At 49.1% G+C, this 20,753-nt stretch overlaps 2 protein-coding genes across 2 annotated transcripts; one reads left to right on the top strand and one right to left on the bottom strand.

The window, feature by feature from the left end:
• The first annotated feature begins 37 nt into the window (after positions 1-37).
• On the top strand, positions 38-11,904 carry LOC306765881 (ras-related protein Rab-35). Its single transcript, XM_079253407.1, has 7 exons — positions 38-175; positions 2,913-3,635; positions 7,929-7,979; positions 8,369-8,492; positions 8,584-8,708; positions 10,110-10,234; positions 11,190-11,904. The coding sequence occupies exons 2-7, from the start codon at positions 3,581-3,583 to the stop codon at positions 11,337-11,339; spliced, it is 630 nt and encodes a 209-aa protein (XP_079109533.1). The 5' UTR covers positions 38-175; positions 2,913-3,580; the 3' UTR covers positions 11,340-11,904.
• A 2,822-nt stretch (positions 11,905-14,726) lies between these two features.
• On the bottom strand, positions 14,727-19,992 carry anapc2 (anaphase promoting complex subunit 2). Its single transcript, XM_079253237.1, has 14 exons — positions 19,724-19,992; positions 19,108-19,357; positions 18,707-19,028; positions 18,503-18,635; positions 18,239-18,425; positions 17,339-17,458; positions 17,108-17,225; positions 16,547-16,725; positions 16,335-16,476; positions 16,191-16,266; positions 15,902-16,105; positions 15,683-15,815; positions 15,318-15,559; positions 14,727-15,234 (listed from the first exon to the last, which is right to left on the bottom strand). Exons 1-14 carry the CDS (start codon positions 19,820-19,822, stop codon positions 15,025-15,027), a joined length of 2,415 nt encoding a protein of 804 aa, XP_079109363.1. The 5' UTR covers positions 19,823-19,992; the 3' UTR covers positions 14,727-15,024.
• Positions 19,993-20,753: the final 761 nt, after the last annotated feature.

The following is a 20,753-nucleotide window of genomic DNA, read 5'->3' as shown; positions in this document are numbered from 1 at the left end:
TTCCCACGTGACGTGAACGCCGCATCAGATGATGAGAGTGGGTCATCAGCTGCAGTCAGTCAGGTGTGGTCGTGGCGGTGGGGAGACGTTCCGATCGGGGCTATTTACAAGTTTTTACCGCAGATCTGCAAACGCCACCCGCAGGCGGAGGACCGAGCAAACTTTAAAGATTGAGGTATGGATCATATCTATTTTACTGGAGGGGGCTTTAAAGTTTGTCCGCAGACAAGTTTTCTGACGTCTCCGCAGGCCAGGTTCAGGCCCGACAGCGTCACTCCAGACGGGATAACAAATATGGAAGTTCTTCTGGTTATCGACGGCAATAAATAGTCCACCAAACTCGGCGTAACAGCAGCTGTAACCGTTCAGCGCTGCAACAGTCGTTTATTTGAAATCGTTTAAAAGTTTAACGGCTCTCACGCGCTACAACCGCCCACCGGTTAAGTTTTCCAACTGGCGACATGTCGAGTCCAGTTTAACGCAGAAATATTTAGCGAGTTTAAAGGGGAAACTTGTAGCAAAGAGTTTATAACGCGTTTTCAAAAGCAGGAGGTTGTGTTTAGTTTCATGTTACCGTTTAGTTGTTAGATACACTAAAATCGTGAAGATTTAACGTTTGTTGAATCAGCGACATGTTCTCAAAGTTGATATTTTATCGGAATAAATGCATTTTGAGGAACTTTATGTAAACCGAATAAAGGTAATCCAGAACAGGGTTCGCAAAAGATGATATTTGTACAGTTATTTAAAATGGAATTACCTGTCATTTATAGATTTGGTAAATTAATCTTTTTCAGCGTTGTCTTCTGTCCCCCGGTCGGGGAGAGGGTGCTGGGGAGTTCACGTGCACGCGGTCCCGGTTAGTTTCCAGGCTTTCCCGTTTTTGTGGGAAAAGTGATACGACGTAATTCAGCTTAGTTTAACTGTTTTACATCGTATCTGGATGAACGGTTGCTCATTCAATAAACGGGTTTATTTTACACAGGTTAGAAAACAAACGAGTCATTTATCAGAGAAATGCAGGGGCGAGCCTAGACACGTTCTGATTGGGGGGGCCGAGGTCGTGTTTTCAACTTCTTCATAAAAAAAGAGTGGCTATTTAATTAGAAGTCTAAAAACATGTTACAGTACCAACTTTTTAAAAGTAAGTAAATGGACTTGTACTTCTATAGCGCTTTTCTAGTCATACAGACCACTCAAAGCACTTTACACTAGTTGTCACATTCACCCATTCACACACACACTCATCCAACACACTCATACCCCGATAGGCACATCGGGGGGCAGTTTGGGGTTCAGTGTCTTGCCCTAGGACACTTCGGCATTTCAGGGGAAGCCTGGAATCGATCTCCCTCAACTTACCAGTTGAAGGACAACTGCTCTTCCTCCTGAGCTACAGCCGCCCAAAAGGTTTTTGTTTAAACCTATTAGGAGATAGGGCTGGGGGATTTGACCAAAATCTTATATCCCGAGATAGCTCATTTTATATCCCCATAACGATATACATAAGGGTATAAAATAGTTTGTGTAATGTTGTGTAAGTCATCAGTTATATGTCAGATGTGCTTGGCAATGGCAGCAGTGATCTCCTTCCATCTGGGGGAACTATCGCCATATGACGTTTCACATGTAAAAGCCTTTTTTTTTTTTTTTTGTAATTATCCTGCTCTGAAACACGTCTGCTACAGTCTTCCTCCATGTTTGTTTATGTATTGCAGCCTGTATGCCGTAAAGTGCATCTTTACGTAAAATACTGCTGTAAAAGCAGCCTATCATAAACGATAGAGCCTCATATGAAACGATAGACATTTTTTATCGTCCAAACGAGAGATATATAATCACCAAATCTCCCAGCCCTATTAGGAGACAATAAGCCAGGAAGGGATCAGCCGGTAGCTTTGCTTGTTTGATTTCCAGTCTAGTCATGGAGCAGAGGTAATCATCTCCTGCTGTTACTGCATCTGGAAGGTGGGACTGCTCCCGCATGAAGACCAAGCTTTTTCTGAGTGCTTTTAGATGCAGGAGGGAAATGCGCAGCAACGCTGCTTATTGAAGTTAAATAAAAGATACTTGCTTTCACAACTTTCTCCGTTCCAATAACAACAGAATCGTCGCAAGATTTGTTGCAAGTTGCTTTGTGGAAGAAAAGGTCATTAGAGAGGTCTGAATCTCGCTAAATGTAGCAACAACGTTGCTAATTTGACAACACTGTACCATGGGCCTCTTATCTGTTCTTCAGATGTTAAAATTGTATTCTGGTTCCTGCTTTCATGTGCAGTACATAATATCACCAACATTTCTGAAAGGAGTTTTATATTAAAGTAAAGAAACTCTGTCAGATCCATATTTTGATTTGACTGATTAAGCTTCAGCTGGTGAGACAGTAATATAGAGATGTGTTTTATTAGCATAATCATGAGCAAATATTTGGTTTCTTGCTGTGATCTGTGCTCGTAGATGCATGTGGACGTTAAATATTAGTGGGCCCAACATGGAGCATTGGGAACTCCATGTTGTTTCTTAGAACAGATCTATCGGTCATTACCAACTAATATAACATAATAGCGTTGATATAAAACATGTGCAAGTACATTATATGCTGCATTCACTTACCTTTTGGTTAATGAAATGAACTAAATATCAGGTGAATGGTCCAAAGAAAAACATTGTGTGTGTGAACTGGAGTAAAACAGCGATAGGGAGCTAATGTCTGCAGTAAAGTAGCTTTCCTGGCTAGCTTATTGGACGTGAGGCTAAAGCAGCAGGATGGGGAAGTTATATTTAGTTACTCAGCTGTTGTTTGAGGAGCAGCCATAGAGGATGGGAGGGGGCCTCGTCTGCACACAGCAATGAAAAACATGAGCAATAATCATATTAATATGACCTTCACTCTCCTCCTTGTCTTTCTTTAGCTCCTCTGCATCCCGAGCAGAAGAAGTGAGAGGCCTCTTCGTGCCAAGAAACCAGGAAGGGGAGACTTTCCACCCAGCCACCTGAGGAAGTGAAGAGAAATAAAGGTGTTGGTTAAAGGAACCTCCTCTGAGCTGCAGTGGAAAAGAGGAACGGTTCTGTTTCTGGCTGTCTTTGAGAACAGGGATGGGATGGAGTTCTGGTAAATAACTGGATTTCTGAGCGGCGGTACAACTGTAAAACCCCTCTGTCATGGAGGTGTGAAGACGCTGCACAGAAAGGAGAGCCGATGCTGCCCTGCCGGAGCTGGAAATTCCCTGCAGGAGTCACTGGGTGGAACTGGAACTAAGGTGGAAGTGCTCAGCCCGTCCTGGCTGTCAAGTATGAATCATCAACACAGAGCTCTGGAGGATTGCCACATAGTCAAGCTGCTGCTTCATTTCACCCTGAAACCAAAGAGCATGATGTGAACATGTGAAGTGAAACTGGCGTGAGGTGAATGTAAGAGTGCAGTGGTTCAACTGGAAATGGCCTTGTCCTGCAGAGGTTCTCTGGGCCAGTAACCTTCAGAGGTGGAGAAAAAGTAGAACTGCATGTGCACTTGGAAGGGAAGCAAGAACACCTCCTATGAGACTGGTTTTACTGGGAAATTTAATAAGGAGCCATTCAAATGGCAGGGAAAGACTACAATCATCTCTTTAAGCTGCTCATCATTGGAGACTCCAGTTAGTACATTTTGACTCATTTAAAACTCATCTGCAGTCAAAGTTTGTTTCAGTAAATCTGCTTTCCTTTAAACGTTTAACATGATTCTTGCAGAAACCAGGTTTTTATGCTCCTGGTTCATTTTGTCCTCTACAGTGGGGATGGGGGTGTAACGTTAGGCTGGCTTCATCCCAGACACCCAATGCAAACATTAACCTGTTAAATTCATTTTTAGTTCATTCTGGTTTGTTTATGTTAAAGTCTTGGAGGAAGAATGTTGGCATGGAAACCATTTACATATTTATACTTCATTTCTGCCTTCACACTGCACTTCTCAAACTAATCGGACCTTTTCAGGAACGTTTCACTCGCTACCAGAGGCAAGAAAATGTGATGCTGCATCCGGTCCTGGTGGTCTGGGTGGATAAGGTCCTGCTTGTCTGGGTGGATAAGGTCCTGCTTGTCTGGGTGGATCAGGTCCTAGTGGTCTGGGTGGTTCAGGTTTAGTGGTCTGGGTAGATCAGGTCCTAGTGGTCTGGAGTGGATTAGGTCCTTGTGGTCTGGTTGGATCAGGTCCTGGTGGTCTGGTTGGATCAGCGAACTGAGTCCACTTCTGTGATTTGGATCGGAAGACCTTTGTACTCCAAACCAAGTGGACTTTCTGAGCAAATGTACCAGGGTTAGAAATAAAATGGCTGCCAATCAGAACCCTTAAGCTTTGATTGGTTAAAAATGTGACAGGAAGTGTTCGATCATCATTTCCTGGTTATAATAGAGGGTTCTTAGCAACGTGTAATCAAAAATGGTGTTATGAATCACTTGTAGATTTACCTTCTAAAGCAGAGATCAATAACTGCGGACCTCTTAGACCAAAGTCCTGACGGCTTTTGATGTTTCCCTGCTGCAACGCACCTGACTCAAATAAATGGATCTTCAACAAGACTGGTGCAGAACTGGACAACAAATTGTTGGTGAAATGTTTCATTTGAATGGAGTGTGGATCAGGAAAACATCTAAAACCTGCAGGACTCTGGTCCAAGAGGTCTGGAGGACTCTGAACAGACATGGCATTTTGTGTCCGGGACAGGATAGAAATGCCTCCGTAGATCAGGTCAGAGTCTGACATCCTGGACAGTTCACCCAACAGGTGATGAAACTAGCCGTAGCACTCGGGGCGCCAGTTCTAGCAGAGTTTTCAGGGGTATCTAGTATTTCCTGTCAACAACGTGCACACCATCTCTTCAGCGTTTCCACGGCGATAGCCCACAGATGGATCGCAGCTGTTCAGGGGTGTGGACATCTGTTGAGGTTGGTCCTGACCCTGGCTCAGTGGAGACTGGATTTTTTTCCTGCGTTCTGTGAATGCCTCAGCCCAGCAACAGGCTGCAGGTGTGTTTGGTTTCTCCACCGCGCTGCTGAAGGCCTCAGATAACAGAGGAATGAGGAAGACGGCGCCACGGTGGCAGCAGAGTCTGCCTAAAGTCGCGTTAGTGCTGCTTCTGCTGAAGTCTTGTTTCCGGTTTGCCTCCTTCTCAGAGTCTGTCTGAAGGTTAATGGTTGTGCAACACTCTTATCTTCTGGAGTTTGTGTGTATTCGGATACTTTCAGCTCATTAAAGCCTTTCGGTTGCTTTACTCTGGTGTGACTCTGACTTTACACTGCATCTCGGTTGTGGTCTACCCCCCCCAGCTTGGCGTTCCCACTCCCTGCAGCAGACCGTTAAAACCCCATTTTAGCGGTCAGTCCAGCATGAGGGGATGTTTTTTGACTGCATTCACCTGAGTGCTGGACTTCCTGTTTATAAAGCGTGCAGGTAGAGCAACGTGTCGGTCTGCCTCACATGTTCTGGTTGGAAAGAATTGGTCTTCTGGTGTTTTTATCCAGCATCAGTAACTGGTCTGACATGGCCTGCAGTGAAGTTCTGTACTGGCATCCTCTCTTCTCCTTATAACTTCTTAATCATTGGATCAACATCAGTTCTGGAGGAACAAACGGAGAACTCTGAATGAGGAATCTGGTTCTGAACCTTCTGGTTTTCCCATGCTGACCTGAAAAAAGACAAACTACCTCCCAGTTAGGGACAACACTCTGCTTTACACATCCCCACATCCCAAAATACCAAGTCTTACTTGGACGTGAAATGGAAGGCAGGCCAATCCTTCCAGCTGTGACCCGGATGGGTTTGTTTCAGTACCAGCAGGGACGGAGCGTTTTCAGGAGGGTTTGCTGAATTAAACCAACTACGCCAGCTAGTTTGGACACATTTCCAGGTCCCAGACATGGAAAATCTAACCTGACGTATTTCAGCTTTGGAAAAACAAAACCATTGCTGAAACATCAGATCCTGTTTAATCATTAGAAAAGTTTTACTCTGCATGCTGGACGGACGGATCGCAGCTTAGTTTGACGCAAACTTTCCAGTTTTTGCACTGGGACCAGTTAGTTACCTGACAGTAAACGGACCTTTCTCCCAGTTTGAGTGAATCCAGATGGAAACAGTCTGTGATGATTCTGCTGGTAATCCTTCAGACTTGTGAATCTGCTGCAGAGATAAATCCAGTAGAACAAGTTAGTCTTAAAAATGCTTTCACACTTGTCCGCCAGTCATCTGCTTCCTCGCAGGTTGGACATCATCCGGACAGACGAACGCTGGGATCAGACAGGATGCAGAGATTTTAAAAATCCAGGTTCATGGCGCAAAGATGGGGACATGAGTTGTGAAACATGTATTTCCAGCTTTTGTTTGTGACTCTCTAGAGGTGAAACAAGTTCAGATTAATTCAGCAAATCTGAAGATGCGAGTAAACATAACGTCTGACCGTGCATGTGAATCTACACATCCAGGACAGCTATGTCCCTGTCCCAGCTCCACACATCTCCGCTGAAAGCTGTTGTTGGGATGTGCTCTCAGGGTGCTGCGGGACCTGCTGCAGATCCTGCTGCGGGACCGGCTGCGGATCCTGCTGCAGGACCTGCTGCGGGACCGGCTGCGGATCCTGCTGCGGGACCGGCTGCGGATCCTGCTGCAGGACCTGCTGTGGGACCTGCTGCAGATCCTGCTGCGGATCCTGCTGCGGGACCGGCTGTGGATCCTGCTGCGGGACCGGCTGCAGATCCTGCTGCAGATCCTGCTGCGGGACCGGCTGCAGATCCTGCTGCAGGACCGGCTGCGGATCCTGCTGCGGGACCGGCTGCGGGACCGGCTGCGGATCCTGCTGCGGGACCGGCTGCAGATCCTGCTGCGGGACCGGCTGCGGATCCTGCTGCGGGACCTGCTGCGGATCCTGCTGCGGGACCGGCTGCGGATCCTGCTGCGGGACCGGCTGTGGATCCTGCTGCGGGACCGGCTGCGGATCCTGCTGCGGGACCGGCTGCGGATCCTGCTGCGGGACCGGCTGCGGGACCGGCTGCGGGACCGGCTGCGGATCCTGCTGCGGGACCGGCTGCGGATCCGGCTGCGGGACCGGCTGCGGATCCGGCTGCGGGACCGGCTGCGGATCCTGCTGCGGGACCGGCTGCGGATCCTGCTGCGGGACCGGCTGCGGGACCTGCTGCGGATCCTGCTGCGGGACCTGCTGCGGATCCTGCTGCGGGACCGGCTGCGGATCCTGCTGCGGGACCGGCTGCGGGATCTGCTGCGGATCCTGCTGCGGGACCGGCTGCGGATCCTGCTGCGGGACCGGCTGCGGGACCTGCTGCGGATCCTGCTGCGGGACCTGCTGCGGATCCTGCTGCGGGACCGGCTGCGGATCCTGCTGCGGGACCGGCTGCGGGACCGGCTGCGGGACCTGCTGCGGATCCTGCTGCGGATCCTGCTGCGGGACCGGCTGCGGGACCTGCTGCGGATCCTGCTGCGGGACCTGCTGCGGATCCTGCTGCGGGACCGGCTGCGGATCCTGCTGCGGATCCTGCTGCGGGACCTGCTGCGGATCCGGCTGCGGGACCGGCTGCGGATCCTGCTGCGGGATCTGCTGAGTCACTGCAGGTGACCTTCCTCCCTGCAGGAGCCTGTTTTTCTCCCCTGGTTGGGTTTCATGGCGTCCTGACGATCCGCTGTGCAGAAACAGTCTTCAGGAAGCTCCTGCAGTTTTTATGCTTCTTATAAACCTGGAAACAGTTTGACTGCATTTCATGGTCGAGTGTTTCCTGGTTGACTTTTTCATGCCGCTGCCCTCAGGTTGGCAGTGATTTGCTGCTTTGGTCCTGCTTTGTTTCACCTTTCTCCTGCTGCGGAGCTTTTCTGTGAGGTTTGAGACCGAACATGTTCTTCTGACTCACTAATCTCCACTCTCTGATCTCTGTCCCTCCCTCAGATGTCGGGAAAAGCAGCCTCCTGCTTCGCTTTGCAGACAACTCCTTCTCTGGTGAGTTGCCATGACGATTTCTGCTTGTTCGCCAAGAAGCGAAGGCATTTTATCACGTTGAGGCATCTCATCTTGAGAGTTCGCAGCTTGTCCTGACATGTCCAGGGTTAGAAAAGGGTCTGCCTAGAGGACAAAAGAATGAAAACCACCATAAATATCCAGACTAGATAAAGTTTGAGACTTTTCCCTCTGAATGGTTCGGAGCAGATCAAACTGGCAGCTACATAAAAACTCCCCCTTTGTTTTTATTTACCATATAAATATGCACTAGTTAAAAACAAAAAGCTGCACAGACGGACCGAACCCAGTTTACTCTGCTCTCTGAATAGGACATGTGGAATATTCTGGTTTTCGTATGGTTATGTAGACCGACTGACGCTGTTCTGCAGGCAGCTACATCACCACCATCGGCGTGGACTTTAAGATCCGAACGGTGGACATGGACGGGGAGCGGGTGAAGCTGCAGATCTGGGACACGGCGGGCCAGGAGAGGTTCAGAACCATCACCTCAACGTAATGAGAAAGCTTTCCTCGGCTTCACCGCATGGCGGAACGTGAAGTCGTGGCGTCACCATGTCTGTTTTTCTGCCTGTCGTCTGCTCAGGTACTACAGGAACACCCACGGAGTCATCATTGTTTACGATGTGACCAATCCAGAGTCCTTTGTGAATGTGAAGAGGTGGCTGAATGAAATCTCCCAGAACTGTGACACCGTCTGCAAGATCCTGGGTGGGTGGGCCATTTCCTGACCTTCAGGACGAAAAGCATCACGTGAGGCGCAGGCTGCAGACAACCTGAGAAAGCTGAAAAAGCTTCTGAAAGGAGGAGCAGGGCACAAAGTTATGGTCAGAATGTTTCTGTATCATACAAACCATCCATACGGACTATTATTAATCAGCAATAAGCTAAATTCAGTGGAGAACTAAACAAACTGGGGATGCTTTGATAAGATACTATGTGTATGTACTCGTACTTTGTATTTATAAAAGTAGTCCGAATGAACAGAACCGGATAATGCGTGAAACTCAGGCTGTCCGACTTGATGCAGGAATGAATGTGTGTGTTGTTGATGCGAGAATACGTGAAAGAGCAAAGCCACGATTCGTACCAAAATAATCTGAATTTTGTCAGCAAGAAAAGCTCATTTATGGCACGACTATTTATCCACCAAAAACACTTTTTCTGACAGTTTTCCAGTCTTGTAATTAGAATAGTCCAGAATTAGTCTAATTCCTGCAGGTTTTAGATGTTTTCCTGCTGCAACGCAGCTGATTCACATGAAACAGATGTATGATGCGGGTCTGCTGTTGGGCCTTTAAGCTGAGTCAGGTGTGTTGCATCAGGGAAAGTCTGCAGTGGACCGATAGGGCCAGGGTGTGGGATCCCTGATGTTGGGGTCGAGTGATATGACCACAAATCAATAGGATGATTAATTGAACAGGTTATGATGATAAGTTTACGTTTAGCATTCATATAAATATTTTTATCACGGAAGAGCAGATCCTGATGTGCGAAAAGGAACAGTTGACTTATATACAATCATTCTTTTTTAATTTATATTTAGGAGAAATTTACATTTTCAAACAATAAAAAAAACTGATTTCAGAGAATCACTCATTCTTTATCAGCAAGTTACCTAAATATAGTACTTGTACTTGGTTGGTGGAATGAAGAATAAATTATGCGTTTTGATCTTCAACATAAGAGTTGATCATACTGGAAGTGCATTACATGCTGCATTCACTGGCACTGGGACATCTGAGCTTTATTTGGGTAAAAGTTAATGTAGTTTATTTGTGGTTTGGGGGTCAGCGGGGTGGTATTTAGATTTTATTTGGTGGACTGTGATTATTTTAGTGCTTACATCTGCACAGATGAACGTGTGTGTGAGACTACATGCAGACTGATGAACTCATAACGTCCTGATCTGAGCTGTTTAAAGCGGTTTTCCTCTGTCTCGGTCCTACCATGTCACTGCCGCGTTGCATCAGGTGTGTTGCAGCAGGGAAACCTCTAAACCGTCCTGGACAGCGGCCCTCAAGGATAATGGCTGAGGGTCCCTGGTGTTCGATGCAGCAGGAAGAGATTCAAGTTTTTCATGCTTTTTAAATAATTTTCTTCCTTCCTCAGTGGGAAACAAAAACGATGATCCGTCCAGGAAAAAGGTGGACACGCAGGACGCCGTGCAGTTTGGGGAGTCGGTGGGTGTTCGCGTCTTCGAGACGAGTGCCAAAGAGAACATAAACGTAGAAGAGGTGAGACATCCCGCCTCCATTTGGCCAAATCCACGGCGTCAGTCTTTTCCTCGTCCAGATGTCGCCCTCGTCAGCGCACAGTTTAGCACAGTTCAGAGTTTACCCGAGATACAAACTCCCCCAACAATCTGAGGCCTCCATGGGATCGTTGCAATCAGATGTTGGGATAAAAAAAATAGAATCCAAACCAGATGAATAAAAATCAGATGAGCTCACAGGAACACTTCCTCCACCGAGCCATTTATCATCTTGTCATCTAAAAATACTTGTCCCAGAAAGTCAGGAAAGCTGTGTTTGGTAGATTTACACACACACCCCCAGCTGGTGTTGTGATCAACGTGGATAGGAAACCTGACTAGTCACCTTTACAAGCAGGTAGAACTTGTGAAAAAAATTTAAATATTGGGGTGTTGTATCCCCAAAAATGTTCCAAAATGTCCTGGTGTGTTCCCGCCAGCGCCTGTTATTCTGGGGGGGTTGTGACATCTGGACATCTGAACTACCCATTAACCGCGAAGCTTCAGACCAGGGGCCTCATTAATAAAGCTGTCGCACGCACAAAACCCGGCGTACACCAGTGACCCTCAACTTTTTCTAAAAACAGGACTTTGCGGTAAACGTCCCGACCTCCACGCCCACTCTGACCTGCCGTACTCTCAACATCTGGAGAAACGCCAACACCAACGGCAGAAAATAAATCCAAAGAAACTTGAGACATTTGTGCAAAATCAAAAACTTTCACACAAAATATAACATTATTTGTAAATATGAAAAAAAATGCATGCTTGACATTGATCCTCAACAACAGAAATGTTCATCTGAACGTCGACCACTAACATATGTTCCAGTTCAAGGTCTAAATGAAATAACTGCGACTAAAAATGAGGTGGTTGCCATGACAACTGCCCATCATTAGACTGACCAGGTCTTTGTGCTGATTTGCTGCTGTATTCAGATGTTCATGGCCTTCACGCGCATGGTGCTCCAGGCCAAGAAGCAGAGCCAGAACCGAGCCGAGAGGGAACGGGAGCGGGAGAAGGACACGGTCAACATCAACGCTCAGAGAGACCGCGACCGCAGGAAGAGAGGGAAGAAATGCTGCTGAGTCGCCCGGTCATCACTCACTGTCCGGAGAAAACAAGGGAATTCTGGTCTGCCAGCACTGACTGCATGGAGCAGCCTGGAGAAGTTACAGGATCATTCTCCCTAAAAGTCCGCTCCATCAATACCCCGATGGTCTCCTGCCGACCGACTGGATACTGTTGAACCCTGAAGTTTAGTTTTGGTTCATTTAGCAGGAAACTGCTGAAGACCAGTTTGACCTGATGCCGTCTCAGATTATCTGCAGCATGGAGATGTCTCCTTGTCCTGATAGTTCAGAGAACAAAACTAAACTTTGACAAAACCAGAATGTTCCTTTAACTTCACTCCAGAACCTGTTCCATGTTTTTTTTAATGCAGAAGTATTTAACCACTGAAAGGGAACTGTTTGATACTAAATTATAACCCATGTGTGTGTCTGCCTTATTTCAGTCTGAATGGGGCCAGTAATCAGATTACAGGGAACTCTTAATGTGTCTTTTAATGCAGTTCTGTTGTAAATGTGTCCAAAAACAAATAAAGCAATAAATCCAGCAACTCGGTCCGAATGACTTTAAACTCACCGTCTGCCCTCCAGAACCGGGTCAGACCCGGTGTGGTGGAGACATTTCACAGACTTTCTCCATGTTCACATGAAGCATCACACAGTTCCACCTCATCACCATGAGAATCTCCCATTCCACCTCATCACCATGAGAATCTCCCGTTCCACCTCATCATGATGAGAATCTCCCGTTCCACCTCATCACCATGAGAATCTCCCGTTCCACCTCATGACCATGAGAATCTCCCTTTCCACCTCATGACCGTGAGAATCTCCCATTCCACCTCATCACCATGAGAATCTCCCGTTCCACCTCATCATGATGAGAATCTCCCGTTCCACCTCATCACCATGAGAATCTCCCGTTCCACCTCATGACCATGAGAATCTCCCTTTCCACCTCATGACCGTGAGAATCTCCCGTTCCACCTCATCACCATGAGAATATCCCGTTCCACCTCATCACCATGAGAATCTCCCGTTCCACCTCATGACCGTGAGAATCTCCCGTTCCACCTCATCACCCTGAGAATATCCCGTTCCACCTCATCATGATGAGAATCTCCCGTTCTGTTGGGGGAAAATTGTTATGAGTTTGGTTTGTATTAAGTATTAGACATATATGCATTGATTTGCTGTGATCCTGCTGTGTTTTGTGTCTATGCACAAAGCTTTCTTTAAGTTATATGATCCTTGTCTGGAATGTGCATACAAAGTCTGAGACAGGAAGAGTTTCATGCAGGGCATCTGTTTTTGTCAACTGCTTGGTTGACCAGTTGTCTAAAGGTTAGAGGTTAAAGGTAATAAAGTAATATAGTGAGTGATTGATGCTTAGTGAGTTCAGTTTAGTCTTAAATAAGAGATAATGATTGTTTCATATGGTCTGCCCAGCAACTAGGAGGAGTTAAGCATGGTTTATAATTGGGTGTTACTTCAGCATCTGCAGAGAGAGTTCTCTCTCCAAGCTCCAGCGTGTGCTTGTATTAGTTTATAATAAAATGTTCATTGTAAGAAGACAGTTGACTCTTAGATGTATTACAACTTCTCAAGACCAGAGTATTTTCCACCACAGTTCCACCTCATCACCATGAGAATCTCCCGTTCCACCACATCACCATGAGAATCTCCCGTTCCACCTCATCACCATTAGAATATCCCGTTCCACCTCATCACCATGAGAATCTCCCGTTCCACCTCATCACCATGAGAATCTCCCGTTCCACCTCATGATGATGAGAATCTCCCGTTCCACCTCATCACCATGAGAATCTCCCATTCCACCTCATCATGATGAGAATCTCCCGTTCCACCTCATCACCATGAGAATCTCCCGTTCCACCTCATCATGATGAGAATCTCCCGTTCCACCTCATCACCATGAGAATCTCCCGTTCCACCTCATCACCATGAGAATCTCCCGTTCCACCTCATCACCATGAGAATCTCCCGTTCCACCACATCACCATGAGAATCTCCCGTTCCACCTCATCACCATTAGAATATCCCGTTCCACCTCATCATGATGAGAATCTCCCATTCCACCTCATCATGAGAATCTCCCGTTCCACCTCATCACCATTAGAATATCCCGTTCCACCTCATCACCATGAGAATCTCCCGTTCCACCTCATCACCATGAGAATCTCCCGTTCCACCTCATGATGATGAGAATCTCCCGTTCCACCTCATCACCATGAGAATCTCCCGTTCCACCTCATCACCATGAGAATCTCCCGTTCCACCACATCACCATGAGAATCTCCCGTTCCACCTCATCACCATTAGAATATCCCGTTCCACCTCATCATGATGAGAATCTCCCATTCCACCTCATCATGAGAATCTCCCGTTCCACCTCATCACCATTAGAATATCCCGTTCCACCTCATCACCATGAGAATCTCCCGTTCCACCTCATCACCATGAGAATCTCCCGTTCCACCTCATCATGATGAGAATCTCCCATTCCACCTCATCACCCTGAGAATCTCCCGTTCCACCTCATCACCCTGAGAATCTCCCGTTCCACCTCATCATGATGAGAATCTCCCATTCCACCTCATCACCCTGAGAATCTCCCGTTCCACCTCATCACCCTGAGAATCTCCCGTTCCACCTCATCATGATGAGAATCTCCCGTTCCACCTCATCACCATGAGAATATCCCGTTCCACCACATCATGATGAGAATCTCCCGTTCCACCACATCATGAGAATCTCCCGTTCCACCTCATCACCATGAGAATCTCCCGTTCCACCTCATCATGATGAGAATCTCCCGTTCCACCTCATCACCCTGAGAATCTCCCGTTCCACCTCATCACCATGAGAATCTCCCGTTCCACCTCATCACCATGAGAATCTCCCGTTCCACCTCATCATGATGAGAATCTCCCGTTCCACCACATCATGATGAGAATCTCCCGTTCCACCTCATCACCATGAGAATCTCCCGTTCCACCTCATCACCATGAGAATCTCCCGTTCCACCACATCATGATGAGAATCTCCCGTTCCACCTCATCACCATGAGAATCTCCCGTTCCACCTCATCACCATGAGAATCTCCCGTTCCACCTCATCACCATGAGAATCTCCTGTTCCATCACATCCCAAAGCTGCTCTGTTGGATGTAGATCTGGTGACTGGAGGTTGATGATATTTTCTATTCAGAGCATCTCTATAAACCAGGTGATGGTTGTGTGTGAAAATCCCAATTAATCCCAGTTAACAAACCATCAACATGAAATTTCCGTTCATCTTCACGTCCGGATGCTTCTATTTGCATAAAACAGGTGAACCAATCAGATTTCAGTACTTTGGCGTAAAATGCTTCACTGTTAATTTTATTGAATCATTTGCAGATTTACATGCAGTTGAGACGTATTTCCTGTGAAACTGGAATGAAAAAAAAACTGAGGTTTATGAATCCTGAATTTCTAACAATGTTACAAGTTGCATATTTATGTCCAGCTGCATTCATCTCTCTCTCTCTCTCTCTCTCTCTCTCTCTCTCTCTCTCTCTCACACACACACACACACACACACACACACACACACACACACACACACACACACACACACACACACACAAAAGCTTGGATTATTTTCCCCGTCGGACTCGCTGATGACGTCTCCCTCCTCGTCAGTTAGATTTGGGGAGTCTGTAGACGCCGGCTGACATGATCAGCTGGTGTTCCCTGACCTTCTTCTGCAGGAAGGCCTCCAGCTCGTTGACGTCCATCTCCGTGACGACGGGTCCCGTGGCGACAAACATCCGCAGCATGGAGTGGATGCGGTCCAGCGTCATGCAGTCCAAGTTGGTGAGCATGGCCTGGATGTAGGCCCAGAACAGCTGCAGAGACAGAGTGGTCAGAGGGTGCAGACTCAGGCCGCGACGGACAGGTGAGGGGAGGGGAGGCGTTATTCTGGACTCACCTGCAGCTTCTCCTCCCTCTGCTCAGACTGGGTGGTGGTGTTGGAGTCCCTCTCCTCGTCGCTGTCGATCAGCATCACCCCCCTCTCCAGCTTCTCCTTGGACGAGCCCGTCTCCACCACGTAGAAGCGGCCGCCTGCCTCCTCCCTCAGCACGCCGTGCTGCTGCCACAGAGCCAGCTTCCTGTGCACCAGCTCCTTCGGGGCGCCCAGCTTCACGCTCAGCTCCTCCAGCGTCCACGAACCTGATGGATGACAGGGAGAAGCCGTCTCCAGGGGGTCTTTGTTTACTTGTACTTGCAGATGCGTAAATGTCTTCTGAAAGGAAACATCTTCTGGAAATCTGAGGATCGATCAGAGGACTTTACTTTTCTCCTGGAACTGCAGGATGATGGCGGCGTGGATGGGGGACACGGAGAGGTGGCTGAGCGTTCGGTCCTCCAGCTCCACGTCCAGGGTGACGGAGCCCAGATGAGGCTTCCAGCTCAGCGTCCTCATGGCCTGAAGGCGGAAACACAGCAGACGTAAAGCTGAAGCCGAACCAGAGGAGCAACGGCTCGCCGACCGCTCCGCATCGCCGACCCTACCTTCAGCTTCTCGTAGCGGTGCGTGTACGCCTCCATCGCCTGGCACACGACAGGCGGGAGCTCCAGCTTCTCCTCCTTCAGCGTCGGCCAGAACTCGGACGACAGGATGATGGCGGACAGGGACAGCAGCGGCTGCTCCTCCTCGCTCAGCCTCGACTCCTCCTCGCGGATGTTGCTGTTGATCCTGCGAGAGTCCGCCATGTCCTGCACACATGACGCCAATGCTGACCAACAGCTCGCACCTCTAAAGCGTGATGTGGTCGCCGACCAGCAACACCTGTCCACATACCTTCAGCATGACCTCGCAGTAATGCATGTGAGACTCTCCGAAGCGCAGCTTCAGCAGCTCCACGTTGCGGATCTCCCTGGAAACACACGGCAGCTGAGACCAGACGCACGTTAACACGCGGCGGGATGCGCGCTTCAGTCCTACCTGGCGGTGTTGTAGTTGAGCTGGAGCAGCAGCCTGTCCGCCAGCACCGCCCTGTACTCGTCGATGAAGATGTCCTTGCTGCCGTAGATGCTGACCAGCAGGCTGATGATGTCAGACGACCGCCGCTTTGAGCCCATTTTATCTGACGAGACGAGGGACTTTCAGTTCAGTGGTCTGCAGCAAGGTGCTGCTGGAACGGTGCTTTCACTGACCGGGTACGGCGTCGGTCGGGTCTGGAGTCCAGTTCTCTGGGTCGTTGCCGTCGTCGTCGCTGTCCTGCATCTCCAGGGTGACGGGGTCTCCTCTGGACAGCTCGGAGGCCAGGTCGGTGCAGCCTTCAGCGTCTCCGGTCAGACCGGCGACGATCTGCCTCACCGTGTCCTCCCGGGTCCTGAAACAACAAAACGCTGCTGCATTCGTGCTTCACATCCTCTCACGTCTCATCTGGTCGCTCCTCCAGCGTCCTGCAGGTAGCCAAGGTTTCCCTGCTTCTGCACACCTGACTATTGGGATTCCCATGAATCCCATGGCAGGCGTGTTGGAGCAGGGAAACACTGGGAACCTGCAGGATTGTGGACCTTGAGGATCGAGTTCTGAGACGTCTCTCCAATAATGACACAAGTCTCTGCGCCAACCCGTCCAGCTCCACTTCTGCAGGTTTTACATGTTTCTCTGCTCCAACGCACCTGATGTTGCTTCTCAACAGCTCAGAAACATCCCAAGCCTGAAGGACAGCGGTCCTCGGTGACCGACCCCCCCGCAGACAGACTCACCGCAGGTACTTGCGGATGGGCTGGCAGGCGACCTGCAGGATGACCATGGACGGGTCGAGCTCTCTGAGAGCTTTGATGGCTGAGATGTAAACGGTGAGGATGTCCGACGTGTGAACACCTGCAGGAGGGACAGTTCAGAGACAACCTGAGCGGAGGCGGCGTTACCGCGCTGTCCCGCTGCAGGAGAGCAAACTAAACAACATGCCTCCCGCATGCGGCAGAGGAACTGACCCGGGTGCAGCAGACGGCTTTCAAAGGCAGATTTGAGGGAGGTGAGGAGCTGCTGTCGCTGGTTGGTCCTCTCCAGACAAAACTTCAGATCCTCAATAGCAGCTTTGGATTCTGGGAAATCTGGGAGAGATGGAGGAAAGGAGACGGAAAGCTAAAGCGGATTTATAAGAGAAAAGCCGGACGTGTTCGGACAGTCGCCTGAAGTTCATGTCACATGAAACGCCACGACCAATCATCATGGAGACCCATCGTTCCACAGAGGATCAGGAGGTCAGACACTGCAGACGACGTTATTCCCCCCAAACCGGCAGATGAAACCAGTTTGCAGTTATTTATTATTTAGTTCCACTTTTCCAGGATTATTTTAGTCAAACAGCAGCTGGAAGCCAGACAGATGTTCCTGCTGCTTTCTGAAGAAAGCTTCATTTTTATCCTGCTGGGTCCCTCACCTGGACCCCCACCTGGACCCTCACCTGGACCCTCACCTGAACCCCCACCTGGACCCCCACCTGGACCCCCACCTGGACCCTCACCTGAACCCCCACCTGGACCTCCACCTGGACCCCCACCTGGACCCTCACCTGGACCCCCACCTGGACCCCCACCTGGACCCTCACCTGGACCCCCACCTGGACCCCCACCTGGACCCCCACCTGGACCCTCACCTGAACCCCCACCTGGACCCCCACCTGAACCCCCACCTGGACCCTCACCTGGACCCCCACCTGGACCCTCACCTGGACCCTCACCTGGACCCCCACCTGGACCCTCACCTGGACCCCCACCTGGACCCTCACCTGGACCCTCACCTGGACCCCCACCTGCTGACTGTGGTCAGCAGGTGGCGCTGACGGCGGCGCTGCGTGTGCGTGGTTGTAGTGAACAGCTGAGTGGTCTCACCTCTGATGATGCTGAAAAGCTCCTCGATCCTCATGTTGACGTAGATCCTGCAGAAGAACTGATGCATGTGGCATCTCCACTGCTTCATGATGGAGCTGCCGGACTGCGCGGCGGCGCCGCCTGGACCGTCCACGCCCGCCTCGCTGGCAAACACCTTGCTCAGCCAGCCCAGCACCAGCTCCAGCCACTGCTCACACACAGACAGGAAGGTTCAGAGCGAGCGAGTGGACGGGGGGGGGGGCTGACGGAGGACGGTCGCTTCACCTCCTGAAACTCCAGCAGGAAGGAGCGCTCGTACTCGCCGCGGCAGTGCTGCTCCATGCGCTGCTCGATGAGCTTGTGGAGGATGGAGGTGACGGCCTCGGAGCTGACCCACTCCAGCAGCTGCAGCTTGGACCTGCGACCACACGGCGACAGCGGATCAGCGGCGGACCGAGCAGCAACATGACCTCCTGAGGAACCACTTACAGGATGTGGCTGAGCTCCTGCAGCTGTTCCAAGGCGCCGTGACACCAGCACTGCGGTGTCAGGACGCCACAGCCCGGGCAGGCCCCTCCTTCAGGGCCGTCTGGAGCCTCGGCACCGTCTTTGCCCCCCCCCTCCCGGTTCATGTAGACGGAGAAGGTCCTGCTGTAAAACTCCAGCACTCGCTCCTGGAGGACGGGGGACGGAGAGAAGAGCAAGAGGGCCCTGATGGTGGTGAAAGCCTGCTCCTGGAGGCCCCTGGGCCCCGGCCCACACAGTCCACCGTGGCCCTCCTCCTGCCAAGCCCCCAGCCGCTCCAGACCACCTACAAGGAGGAAGAGATGTGTGAAAGTATCTGACTTTAACAGACGTGATCACATCAACTCCTCATCTCTTCTACTTGCTCAGGAAAGGTTCCAGGCGGTCCAGCAGAGTCCTGAAGGCCGTGAGGAGAACCAAGGCCCGGTCCCGCTCCTCCAGCTCGTTCTCCGGCTGTTTCAGTCCGGACCAGAACTCAGGAACCACTGAGGATGACAGACGCATCTGCATCCCCTCCAGCAGCCAGATGCCAAGCAGCTGACCCAGACCCTGCCGGCAGAGCAGGTCCAGGCAGTCCAGGAGGGTCTGATCCGGCACCGAGCGGCCAGGAGACACCTAACCATGGAGCCAAACGGGATGTCAGTAAGCAGGCTGCATCTCAGGACTCCTCTGATCAGAAATATGGCTTTGGAGGATCAATAAAATACAAACATCTCATAAAAAAAATCTGCAGATGTGTCTGTTTATCACACAGTTTCCTGTGTGTTTATTAAACACTGTCTTTTATTTCGTCACTCTGACGAGGCCGAAAGTATCCGAGTACTTCTACAGGTGAGTAAAACCTCTGATCACCAGTCTTATTGATCCGCTCTTATTGATCATAAAGCATCGCAACATCTTAAAGCCTTAAATCTTCAGATATCTCAGTGGGATTCGGCTGCTTTCCTCCTGTGGATCAGCTCGCTTTCCACGTGCACTCACCAGGGCTGCCGTGACAGTTTCCCACGCATCCGCGAGTCCGTGACGAGGTTCTGGTCCAGACATTTCCACAGACTCCGGCTCCATCGCAGTTTCCTCCATTTTCTTCACAAAAAACGAGTCAACTTGTTCAACATGAACACCTCGACTGAGTTTGCGACGTTTTACCAGCGTCTCCGTTTAGTTCTTATCTTAGTTCTTATTTATGAAAGATTTATGTCTGAAATTAGGAACATTATGTTTTAGTTTCAGCATCCATGTTGCATGGCGGGTTTACTTCTTCTACGTTCTCTTTTTCTTCTTCTATGGTTTTAATGCAGGGTGGTGTGCTGTATAGACATACACATACATAGAACCGCATCGTCTTACGCTGTCTATGCTCGTTGACGTCTCATCGCTCCGCCATCTTGGATGGGTCTCCACTGTATTTATTTGTAAGGTGTAGACCCAACCTCAAAAATAGTTTAACGAATTTTTACCTGATTTTTCTTAAAGTTTGGTTTGTTACAAAGGGCAGAGATATTGTTATGATACAGATCACTGTAAAACATTAAAAACTACGTGTTTTTGTAATAAAATATTTTTATAATGCTATTTAACAAAGTCATAAAGTAGCTATAATATAAATAAATGTATAAATAAACTTTATACTAACATGTTTGATTGTTTTTTAATGCATTTGGATTTATCAATCTATTTTTATCTGGTCAAATAAATGATTATTCAACCTTGTGAAATCTAAATCCACACAATCTGCTTTCAATATTCCGCCGGTTATTGCAACCTTATGCTGAACAAAATACAGGAATAGTTGCTGCTTTCTCTTGACTACGGTCCACTCTTACTTTTTTACATTTATTAATTTATCAATTTTGAGATACAGTTGTACAAAGTCTGAAAATAAAGTATTGTATCAAAATTGTGCAATTAGAAAGTTACCTAGAAAACCACTCAGATATGGGGTTCCGTTTGTGTAAAAAAAAAAAAAAAAAAAAAAAAAAAAAGTTTCAGAGAGCGGGGGGTGGGGGGGGGG

Source organism: Telmatherina bonti, assembly GCF_933228915.1.
Source record: "Telmatherina bonti genome assembly, chromosome: 14".
Classification (NCBI taxonomy): Eukaryota; Metazoa; Chordata; class Actinopteri; order Atheriniformes; family Telmatherinidae; genus Telmatherina; species Telmatherina bonti.
Note: the sequence above shows the minus strand (reverse complement) of the source record. Positions and strands in the feature narration are given on the sequence as shown.